The 12434-nt window shown below is 27.7% G+C and overlaps 1 protein-coding gene and 3 non-coding genes across 4 annotated transcripts; all 4 read right to left on the bottom strand.

The window, feature by feature from the left end:
• Positions 1-2454: 2454 nt before the first annotated feature.
• Positions 2455-2573, bottom strand: LOC112941607 (small nucleolar RNA Z152/R70/R12). The gene has a single exon (XR_003247030.2). It is a non-coding gene; the product is annotated as a small nucleolar RNA Z152/R70/R12 (small nucleolar RNA).
• Positions 2574-2617: 44 nt separating this feature from the next.
• Positions 2618-2704, bottom strand: LOC112941606 (small nucleolar RNA R11/Z151). Its single transcript, XR_003247029.2, has one exon. It is a non-coding gene; the product is annotated as a small nucleolar RNA R11/Z151 (small nucleolar RNA).
• A 39-nt stretch (positions 2705-2743) lies between these two features.
• LOC112941605 (small nucleolar RNA Z157/R69/R10) lies at positions 2744-2852 on the bottom strand. Its single transcript, XR_003247028.2, has one exon. It is a non-coding gene; the product is annotated as a small nucleolar RNA Z157/R69/R10 (small nucleolar RNA).
• A 6624-nt stretch (positions 2853-9476) lies between these two features.
• On the bottom strand, positions 9477-11101 carry LOC101244668 (peroxidase 3-like). Its single transcript, XM_004240093.5, has 4 exons — positions 10814-11101; positions 10394-10591; positions 10146-10308; positions 9477-10055 (listed from the first exon to the last, which is right to left on the bottom strand). Exons 1-4 carry the CDS (start codon positions 11015-11017, stop codon positions 9637-9639), a joined length of 984 nt encoding a protein of 327 aa, XP_004240141.2. The 5' UTR covers positions 11018-11101; the 3' UTR covers positions 9477-9636.
• Between the last annotated feature and the right edge of the window lie 1333 nt (positions 11102-12434).

Below are 12434 nucleotides of genomic sequence, written 5' to 3'. Positions count from 1 at the left end.
GCTCAGACTTTTAAAAAAAATGTCAAGGGTTGCATGTTAAAGTTGCCAAATGTATGCATATTTTTTTATAACTAGACACGGATACGACATCAACAGTGAATGAAGAAAAAGAACTAGATTCTTGTATGTTTGCCTAAGAAACTAAACAACACAATAAATAAACTTTATTGTGAAAACCTTCCTCTTTCTAGGAAGGAAAAACAATGGTATTATTAACTTCAAACTCAAACTCAAGATTACAACTCAATAATCAAGAACTAAACCCACTTTTTTATTACAACTTTCTCTCAATTCTACTCTCCAAGAACCGAACCCACTTTTACAAGTTTTTTTTCAAATACTAACTCTATTCCTTCTTTAACTTTTTTTTCTTATTTATGTTGGTTTTATTGGGCTTTTGTCATTTTCCTCTTTTAGTTTTGAAATCGTACATATGCTACGTGAACCTAGTTCGTTTTGTCATTATCATCAAAATCCCCTTTTTCATCAACTCCAAGCTTGGATTGTTGTTAAGTTGTTGTTGCAGTGGCGAATCAGCAATTTCCTCATACGACTCAACTAGAGCAGTGCAGGTGTTTTTCTAATTCAGCATCATTTTGTGCCCTAACAACACGGAGATCATTCAAAATAATTGTGACCGCACTAGTAAGCCTAGATAAGAATTTATTTGGGACTAACAATAGTTCTTGAGCGCCAATCACGTCCAGGATGTAGGTTGTATCGTGACAGTCTCATTATTCCCCATTCAATCTAGTTAACATTTAGACAAGTGTAAATTAGGTATATAGCATTTTATATAATAATCTGTTATAAGTAATTTATTTTAAAAAAATATGTTTATAACTATATATATATAACCTTAAATGTGTATTAGGATGTTATTTTTATTTAAACGAATATATAAATTACTTTTACATGTCTTCATTATTATTTTACATATTTTCACCTAATCATTGATTACTTCACCCTAAAGATTACAATCAGCCAGACCTCAAACGGCTTGCCATTGGTCCAATCTTTTTAAGTCTGCTTTTGTCCATTGTAATTAGGTTATTTTAAAACTAAACACTTTTTTTCTTCTTTCCATTATTTTAAATTACTAGATTAACTACTATCGATAATTAATTGATAAATATTCGTTTAATTAATTAAAATAAAAATATTAATTAATAATTAATGGATGAAATTAAAAATTATTTAATACTATATATTACTTGGCACTAACTTATTCTAATATTTGAGTCAAGTAGTATAGGGTATTAAATAAATTTCAAATATGTCACTTTATCAATTAAATTAATTATTTAAGAAAATACTTGTCAATCTAATAATCATGGATAAACCAACAGTCAAGAATATTCATTTAAAATTTTACAAAAAAAAAAATTTTAAAAAGAAATAATTCTAATTCTCAAAACTACCGGACAAATATACTTAACCCATGAATAGTCATAACTCAAATTAGAATTACAAGCCTTGTCTTAAATGCTAACAAAGTCACAGCCGAAATCCGTTACAAGTAGTAGTTTTGAAAACTAAGACTCTTTCATTTACGAAAAACCCTTTTTAATATTTTTAAATAATTAATTAATTAATAATTAATGGATCAAATTTATAATTTATTCAATATGAACATATTAAATATCCATATATATTTAGAATAAATTAATGAAAATTCATTCCTTTTAATTCATAATAATTATTATTTTTAAAGTAATAAATCCCACTAACTTACTTTTAATATATAAATAATTTTACTTATATATATTAGAATAAATTAGTGGGGTTTATGACTCGTCATACATAATAATTATTATTTTTAAAAGTAATAAATTCTATCAACTTATTCTAATATATATATATAATTGAAACAATATAGAATATCAAATAAATTGCAAACTTAACCCCATCAATTATTAATTTCATTATTTATTTAAAAATATTCATCGATTAAATTACCGTAGCTAAATGTACAAAAAAGGTCATTTATTTATTAAAAAAAAAAGAGCTCCTAGTTCTTAAAACAATCTATAACACATAAACTTGCTTAGCCATAATACTTTTATGAACATATTAAAATTGAGTTTATATTATTCTTATTAATAATAAGAAGAGGAAAAACAGACATTAACATTCAAATAGTATGTATTTAGTTTGTAAATTTTTAAATTATCTTGAAAGGAATCTACACTAAAATAACATGAAATCTTAATATAAACTATTGATTAAACTTTATTATCTTATAAAAATAATGTAGAGGCATCTGAATACACAAACACTTGAAAATAGTGTTAGTGCTAGAATCTCCACCCCATTTCATTATTGGCAACGTACAGCGCTGTATACACTATTAACAAAGCATACCAGAGACTCTAATTTATTGCCTTATTTGCTTTGGAAAAATCACACAAATTTAAATTAATTAGACTCTAATACGATTATAATAACAGATATAATGCTCAGTGGAAGGAGAAGTCGTTTAATAAAATAGGCTCACGGAGAAAGCTATAAAAATAACCTTCTAATTCCACTGCCCTAATACACCATATAGTGTTTCAACTCATCACAGCATTAGAAAAGATAAAATAATTTGACTATTTGATAAAGAAAAAATGGAGAGCTTCAGTGTGTGTAACAATCAGATCATTGATAATAAAATCTCACTGAAATCCGCTAAGATAATTATAGTTATCATCATAAGCTCCAAATTGAAAATTGAAAAGAAAACAAAGTTTATGAAGATTAGAATGCTCAGACAGCCAAGGGTTTGTCTTCAATCATTTAGGGATTTGAAAAAACCCCTAAAATGATCAGAAACTCTAGTCCACAAATTGCTTCATCACCGCACAAAATTTAACAAACAACACAATAAAAACAGAGAAAGTAATTTAAGAGAAGATGATAAAAGAAGATGAAGAGAGGAATAATATATAGAATTTGATGGTGCTAGCTGCTAGGGTTATAGTGGGGCGTTACAACAAGGTTTTTTGATGGGCCAGCTTGAATTTATTTCTTTTTGGATCAAATAGTGTTCAAGGCTTTGGACTCAATAAGGCCCATTAACTACTATTATTTCTGCACATTCTAAAGTTGTAAAATAATGGAGAAACTACCTAATCACACATACATTCATAGTATATTTTTATTAGTTCTCTCTAAGTCCGTTCATGGTTCAGTTTAGATCGGTTAGTGGTTAAAATTAAAATTAAATTACTTCAATTAATTTTTAAATTTTCAAAATCAAATGAAAAAATTAACGTCCATCCTTTTGGTTATTATCTGTTTGGTTTCTATTTTTTTGTAATATTTCTATTTAAAAGTAATAAATTTTTTGAGGACATGAATATCTCGATAGACACAAACAGATAGTACATGAATAATCCACTAGAATACTATTGTGGATTCAATTGAGCAATAATAGAATCATTACACTAACAAAGTAATACAATTAAGAATGTGATTATCTTATGTGAGATAGAGTAGGTAATGACTAAAATAATGAATTTCGACGGACTTGAACTTAGGATTGTAATAATTGGATTAAAAATTTTAACGGTTGGACTTGAGAAAATGATAAGGTTAAAGATTTAAGTTAATTAAATTTTAACAAAATATTTATATTTTATTTAAGAATAATAAAATTTATACATACCTTTCTCGGTTTGATTGGATCATTTTTGCAGTTATTTATTATTAGTATCAAAACCAAATCAAAGAGTACTAATTTTCAATATTTAAAATCAAATCAAACAAGATATCGATTTTTTTAATTTGTTTGATTCGAATTGCGGTTCAATTTAACTTTTTTAAGCATAACCATAAACAACCCTAGTTATCTCTATAGTTTGAAATAACTACATATTATCTGATAATATCATACTAGATTTGAAGTAAGATACATTTAGATATATGTACTTTTAATTTGCTATCAGATTCAGACTGAAGTGCAAACATATAGGGAGAAAGGAGGCAGGAAGAGGAGAGAGGCGATTTTAGATAGGAGGGAGGCGAACAAGAGAGTCAGTGTATCCCAGAAACATGTGATTCACACTAGATACATGTACATGAGATACATAGATATTTTAAAATATAGATACGTAATGAGAGAGGTGAGCGAGAAAGCAAGAGGGGAGAGAGGAAGAAAAACAAGTGAGATAAGTGAGAGGCGAGTTAGAGAGTCATTATATACAAGATACATGCAAATCCACCTAGATACCATGTATCTAAAATATATTACAATTAATTTTGATCCCATATATCTGAGATATAGATATATGAAATTAAAATTTAGCATGAATGATAGTTTTAAAAACTCAAGAAAATTCATGTAATTAAAATCTTAAATTAGTAGGATTTATATTATTTGTATACACATTATAATATTTGTCATTTAAATTATTTTTTTTTGTCATTGACAAAAAAAAAAGATGCACACAATTTCTGAATATTTGTTTTCTAATGTTTTTTTTTTTAAAAAAAATAGAGTATTTAAATTTGAAATCTCAATAAAAGTGTTGATTAATTAATAGACTTTGACCCTTACAATATGGAAAAGTTTGGTCTAATTAAATACAAATGTGTAGAAAAATTTTCAATTACAAAAGTGTGTATTGATGTAATATTCTTTGCCAAAAGTGATATATTGTATTAGATTTTCAAAATATCTGATAAAAATGTGAATTGTTATAAAAAGAATTATAGGCATAATATATAAATGTTTTTAAATTATCTCATTTATATTTACGTCCTTAAATTTTGGGTTTGCTCAAGTAGGCACTTAACTTGTATAAAATTTAACAAGTAAATATCTGATTCATAGGTAACATAATACATGTAGGACATCATGTAGGAGACAAACAGTCATGAAGAATTCCATATAGGATGTGTTTATATGTTCAACTTTATACACGTTAAAGTGTCTAGTTGTGCAAACTCAAAGTTGGAGGGTGTATATGTAATTAGAGGTCAAATCAAAGGAAATATTTAAAAATACCCTTAAACTAAATTATATTTATCCTTAGACTATATTTCATCTCAAAATTTCCTTTTCGGTCAAACTATTGAATCAAAAATGTCCTTATTAACAACAAGTTGTTAAATGTCATGTGGATGTCACATTGCACGCCAATAAGGTTCCACTGCCACATAGACTAAACGGAAAAGGGTAAAAAAAAATACCCTTAAACTATTTGAAATAACTCATATTTATCCTTAAATTATATTTCTACTAAAAACTATCATTGCCGTCAAACTATTGGGTCAAAAATACCCTTCTTATTAATGAATGTTTTTAAATTCCATATGGATGCCACATTGAATGTCAATAGGGTTCCACTGCCACATAGACTGAATCCCTGAATTCTAATTACTCTCCCCCCTCCCCCCACACACACATTTCATTAATACCCAGAAATCATTTTCATCCATTCTCCCTCATTTCGCGGCTAGAGGTTCATAGTTTTCTTGAGCGTGGATTTCAAAGTGTTTATTCGTGGTTTAGTAAATCTTTTTTCTGATTTTATTATGTTACTTATTTCAAAGCATGATAGTAAGGATTTCATAACTTTCCCTAATTTCACGGCTAGAGTTTTATAGCTTTCTTCGGAGCTGGATTTCAAAGTGGATAATCGTGGTTGTAAACATAATAAAATAAGAAAAAATGTTTACTAACCTACAACCAAAAATATCCACTTTGAAACCCAGCGATGAAGAAAACTGTGAAACCCTAGCCGCGAAATGAGGGAGAAAAGGTGAAATCGTTTTTGAAAAATAATGAAATAAGGGGTTCGAGTAATTAAATTTAGGAATTTAGTCTATGTGGTAGTGGAACCCTATTGGTGTGCAATGTGGCATCCACATGACATTTAACAACTTCCATTAATAAGGACACTTTTGATTCAATGGTTTGACGAAAATGGTACTTTTAAGCGGAAATATAGTGCAAGGGTAAATAGATAGTTTAAGGGTATTTTTACCTTTTTCCTTTTAGTTTATATGATAATGGGAGCCTATTGACGTGCAATGTGGCATCCACTTGGCATTTAACAACTTTCGTTAGTTATAAAAAAGGCATTTTTGATCCAGTAGTTTGACGAGAAGGGTAGGTTTAAGCTGAAATATAGTTTAAAAATAAATATAAGCTATTTCGAATAGTTTAAGAGTATTTTATCCCTTTCCCAAAAATTATATAATTTCCTAGACACTTTTTACTTTTAGACTTTATTAGTCATTATTTTTTATTTAAATTTCATAAAAAAAAAATTTATTCAAACCATTTCAGACTCATTAAAGATCTTTAAGTAGAAAAAAAAACACTTTTAATGATATGATATCTAAATCATTCAGGTTCAGATCTCCATTAAGTGCAACCAAATAAGGTCTTAACATATCTAATTTTCCTCCTCTACTCTACAAGAACGGAAATAAAGAGAAGAAATTAAAAGCGCTTGAAATAAAATTTGATGTTTCTGGTATGATCCTAAAATTAATCATATTATACAAATCTAAGTGTAGTTCGAGTAAATTAATTAGAATTCTTTCAAATCTTCTAAAGTTTAGACTTTTGAAAGTGACCGATTGAACATCAAATTTTGTAGTTTTTAACCGCATGCATGTGATGCATTTAGTTTTGTACTAGAAATTCAATTTTAGCTTCATTATAAAACACATATAAAATAGCTTTTAAAGTTCATAACTTGTAATACTCAAAAGTCAAAACTTCTAATTATGATCATTATAACTTCATCTAGCAAGTGTTAGGGGGCCAGCTTTAAGGCAAGTAAATAGGTAGGTGTTTTATTATTAAGGAACAATAGGCTTGTAAATTATTATATTTTTCGTTTTTAAAAGTTACTGGTTATCAATTATCATGTATAGAAATAAGGAATATTTTCGAAAAAGTATAATTACCTAAATTAAATTATAAATATATATAGTCTAAAACTTATATTAGAAATTTTTAGCTCAAAACACAATTTGTTATACGACATTATACATTCTGTATTCAATAATATATAAAACTCACATATTTTTTTTTAAAAAAAATGCTTCTAAACAATTGTTTTTAATCCGTAAAAGTATTCCTCAACTTATAAATTTCCCCATCAATACAAGATCCAAGTTTTTCCTCTTACTTTTTTGGAAAAATTAGTAAACTAGTCAAAATAAATAACATATTTAGTAAAAATATCCATACTTTATAAATATTAGCAATAATGTCAAAAATGTCATTATTTTTAAAAATTTATGTGTCCCAATTTTCTTTCTATTTTATCTCTCTTTTTCAATTAATTCTATATATCCTTTTTTTTTAAAAAAAAATTATTCTCTCTCATATTTATCTTTTCAAATTGTTAATTCTCTCTCCCATTTAATTTTTTTTCTCTCTTATGGTTATCTTTTCTGATTTTCCTCCAACATTCAAGTTGCAAATATTTTTTTGCCATATATTTTGGTTGTTTTTTTAATCCAAAATTGAATCAACAAGAATCCCCTTGATTAAGGTATCTCTAATCTTTATCCTATTTTCAGATTTCTTTTCTAATTTTATTTTTGTTTAAATCTTAAAAAAATGTTGTTTGTATTTTTCAATTTCCGTTATGATTTACTCTCAAATGGCTGAATCCAAGAGGCTTACTAGAGGTATTCTCTTAATCAACCAATTTCTGGTGATTTTTCATCCTTTAATTTATTTATTACTTAACAAATAGTGTATAATGTATGATCTGCTGCTAAAATGAGGGAAGAAAGAGGGTAAGAACATTTACAAGACTCATTGGTGTGCAAAACCTTCCTCAAATTCAGAACGCAAATGTAAAATCTTTGTCTACTCGTGAGGATCTTGAAAAAAGACGACGAAGATCGCGAACAATTTTCTATTAGTTTGTTTTGTATTTATAGTTCTTTTTTAGAATTTGGTATGATTTCTTAATTTGTATTCAAATCACTATGTATACTATCAATATTTGTATTTATTAAAAATTTCATGTTGTATGGTTTATGAATCTTGTATTTGTCCCTAATTTGTATTCATCCAAATGTATGTCAACTAGTTATGTATTTTATTTATAAGAAGAACAACTTTCTATTAGTTTATTTGTATTCGAATACAAATACAAATAATAGACATATTAGAATGAATACGACTTAGAAAAGGAAACAAGATTTTGAAAAGAAAAATAAATACACAGTGAAAAATATATACGAATACAAATGTATTTCTTAAATAGCTACATTTTATTTGACATACATATTGGAATGAATACAAACTAATAAAGGTACGTCAACTGAATTTGATATTTTTTTCTAATTTGTATTTATTCTAAATGTATTTCAACTAGTTATGTATTTTATTTATGAATGAGTACACCAAATATTCAATTATTTCTTTTCAATTTTATATTTCATTCACTTTTTCATCATACAATTTTTTTGTATTTTATATATTATTATACATAATTCTAAATAAAAACTAGAATAAATAGAAATACAAATAAAATACATATTGAAATGAATACATATAGGATTTTTGAAGAAAAAAATAACTATGTAGGGAAAAAATATATAAAAATACAAATATATTTCTTAAATGACTATTAAATTCGGCATACCTATTGGAATGAATACAAACTAATAAAAAACTATAATAAATATAAGAATATATTGTGGAATGAATATAATTTTAAAAAGGTAAAAATTCTGGAGAAAAAAAAAATTTAAATTTTATTTGAAAATATAACTGATGAGAAAATTAAGGATGCTTGCCTTTTTTTTAAATATTCCCCCCTTAATTTTCTCCTTTTTGTTATTAAATAATTATATTCTTTTAATAAAAATAAATAATAAAAACATACATAACAAACTAAAATGACATTTTTACTAAATATTGAAGTTGTTGCTAATGAGTCCTCTTAAATGCTAAAATATTGACATTTTGAAAAATTTCCCTTCTTTTTTTTGGTCCAAGAGAGTTTAGTATTTATTTATTGGCATAATACATAAATATGCCCTTTAATTTGGCTTTAAATTATATTTACACCTTTCAACTTTGAATGTGCACAAATAGACACGTAAACTTGTATAAAGTTGAACAAATAGACACACATGTCCTACATGTCATTTTTTGTCCTACGTGGTGTTCTATGTGTATTTTGTCATTTAAGACTCATGTGTTTATTTACTTAAAAGTTGGATAGTTAAAGTGCCTATTTGTGCATAATGAAAGTTGGAGCTCAAAGTTAAAATTTGAAGTCAAGTTTAGAGTTAAATATATGTATTATGCGTTATTTATTTGGGATATATCAAAGCCTCGTGACACTATTTTACTAGCTTCTTTGCGATATTATTAGCATGTGTACTACAACTTTTAGCTTTCTTAACGAATATTTCATCTCATCGTGTCTAGTAGAAATAGTTTGACTTGAATTCAAGTGTTCAATAAGCACAACTCTGAGTTAAAATATCTAAAATCACACACATATAAAGGGCTACCTTTATTTAAACAACCATCAAGTTAGCAAATAGAAATGAATATTACAAACAAACAAAAAAGGACTAATTACAAAATGAACATGATGAAGAAACAAAGATACATATAGCAACTCAAAATGATGGAACAAAAAGAACCAAAGACTCCTCTTAACTATTCACAACAGCACAATGCTTTCTAATTTCACCATCAGAACGTGTTTTAACTTCAATTCTTCCCATTTTCTCCATTGATTGAGCAAATTCAGCATAAAACTCTTTAAGTGATCCCGCGACAAGTTGTTCAATGTATGTCTTTGTTGTTGTACTTGTTGTTAGGGCTGCATCGGATTGGAAGAGTCCTCTCCTTTTGAGTAAAAGCTTGTAATAGCTAAGATCAAATGTCCTGAAACTCCCTGGGTCCATTTCAACTATTGTTGTGTTATCGTTAATTGATTTACATTTATTTGCCTTAAGGTTAGCTGCATATTCACTGTCTAGAGATGGATCTTCAGTACCAAAAGTTCCAGTAAAATTGTACAAACGCGTTGAAAATGATGAGCAATGAGAGATTCCAATAGTGTGAGCACCTGAAATATTATTGTTAAGACTTGAAATTCCATACTGAGTCAAACTTGTCACATAAAATGAAACAGAGAACGTAATAATTTTGACTTTACCAGATAATAGGACCAAGTCTTTAAGGTCAAGACCCTTCTTAGCAAACTCATTTTGGAGAGTTGAAAAGTTACTAGTTGGAGCTGGAATGTCTGTTAAGGTTTCTGAAGCATTAGAGATTCTTCCATCTCTTCTTCCTGTTGGTACACTCCATGAAGGACCTCCCTATATATCATCCCCAAAAATATGTATAATTAAAATAGTCATACATAAAAAAAAAAAAATTGTATAGTTCAAGTTGTTGTCTTACTGTGACGACAACAGAGTCTCTAGCAACTAAGGCAACAATATCAGCACAAGAGACAACTCCAGGGCATTCATCTTCAATTATTTTCTTCACATTATCAATGAATGAGAAACCTCTTAGTGTTAGATTTGGAATACCAACTTTTTCAGTTTGGTTTCCTGTACTTGAAGTGAAATTCAATAACACAGATGCATCACATCCCTACAATCACCACAAAAAAAAAAAAAAAAGAATTACATCAACTAATTATATGTATCGCAAAAATGTACTTGAATTTTCTGACCTTAAACATGTTATATCAGATATTGGGTGTTAAAAGAGCTTAATATAAAATATAGAAAGACATTCAGTTTGAAACAAACTGAAAATGAAGGTAATACACGTATATTATAATAATAGAAATAATTAATAAATATGACGTACCCTGACAAAGCAATCATGAAAATGCATTCTGATTAAGGCAGCAGCAAGAGATGGAGCATTTGGAATGTGTTTATGGACATACTCTAAAATGATCTTCTCAGCTTTTGGACAACTCTTGGCATAGAAGTTTTGTTGTAATTGAGCATTGCTAGACACTACGATACACATCAATATTAGAGGACACAAATACACAAATTTAGCCATTTTGTTTCTTATCTCAAAAAAGATAGAAACTAATTTATTTTTAAAATTATTGTAGTACACACATCAACTCCCAAGAGGAAATTTATAGGCACTAGGCTTTGACAAAGCTAACTAACATGTGCATATTTAAGTATTTTCTATTGGTTTGATTGAATCAATTAGGTACAGTCTGTCTCTTGTTGTAGCTATGCATCGATTAGTTAATATATATATATATATATATATACACACACACACATTAATTATTCCATTTTTTATTCGATCTAAAAGGAAAAATACATAAAATCCTTCTTGAAACTTGGCGAAAAAATTCACTTTAGCATTTTAACTTTACGAATAATTATTTACTCCCCTAATCTCTTTTCAAGTGAATTAAAATACACCTTAATATAATTATATCAATCTCACAATGACAATGCATTCCACACGCGCCATGTCATTGATACGTTTGTGCCACATCAACGTCATGTCATTGCCACATCAGCATCCCATACAACATATTTTAATTTTGATTTTTAATTGTTTTTTGTTTCTTTTTATTTATTCACAATTTTAGAAAGTAAAAAAATACCTCAAAAAAAAAAGAATTAATATAAGAAAAATAATCTCAAAAAAATCAATTGAAAGAGATTCAAAATCTCAAAACCATTCTCACAAGAACACTCAATTTTTAAGACAAAAAATTAAAACAAATAAATAATAACTAAAAATTTAATCTGAAATGAAAAATTTGTAGAGTTTCATTAAAAAAAGCTTTAAGTTCATCCATTCAAACCTTGCCATAAAGATTAATATTAATTTGAAGCAAGAACAAATTGATGATTTTTCAATTTTTTCTTGTTCATCACATTTTTTAAATTTATTGATAGAAATTAAAGGAAATGAGGGTAGGATGAGACATCTTGAAGAAGGAGAAAAAATATGAAAAGTATAACAAAGAAAAAGAAGAAGAAAAAAAGTGTGAAGCACCGAGTGAAAGACAAATAAAGAGGGTAGAAGTGGGGGTTCATTTGGGGGGGGGGGTGTCAAAGAAGAAGAAAGGTAGTGCAAGTGGTGGTTGAGGGCGGGAGGGGTGGATTGGGTATGAGGAAGATGAAAGGACGGGAGGTGGGGGTGGGACGGGGGGTGGAGGGTATGAAGGAGATGAAAAAAAAATTATTGAATAAAATGAAAATAATTGGGGTCCACTCATTCTTTTTTTCCTTAACTTTTTATCTATATGCGCCTAATTTTTTTGACTTGTCATGTCAGTGATTTGGGTGTATTTTAATTCAATTGAAAAGAAATTAGTTGGGGGGGGGGGGGGGGGGGTAAACAATTACCCGTATAGTTAAAGTTCTAAAGTGAGTTTTTCTGCCAAGTTAAGGGGGAATTTTATGTATTTTCCCGATCTAAAATAATATTATATACATTTCAT

The sequence above is a fragment of the Solanum lycopersicum genome, chromosome 5, assembly GCF_036512215.1.
Source record: "Solanum lycopersicum chromosome 5, SLM_r2.1".
Lineage (NCBI taxonomy): Eukaryota > Viridiplantae > Streptophyta > Magnoliopsida > Solanales > Solanaceae > Solanum > Solanum lycopersicum.
The sequence above is the reverse complement of the archived record's forward strand: the minus strand, read 5'-3'. Positions and strand labels throughout refer to the sequence as shown.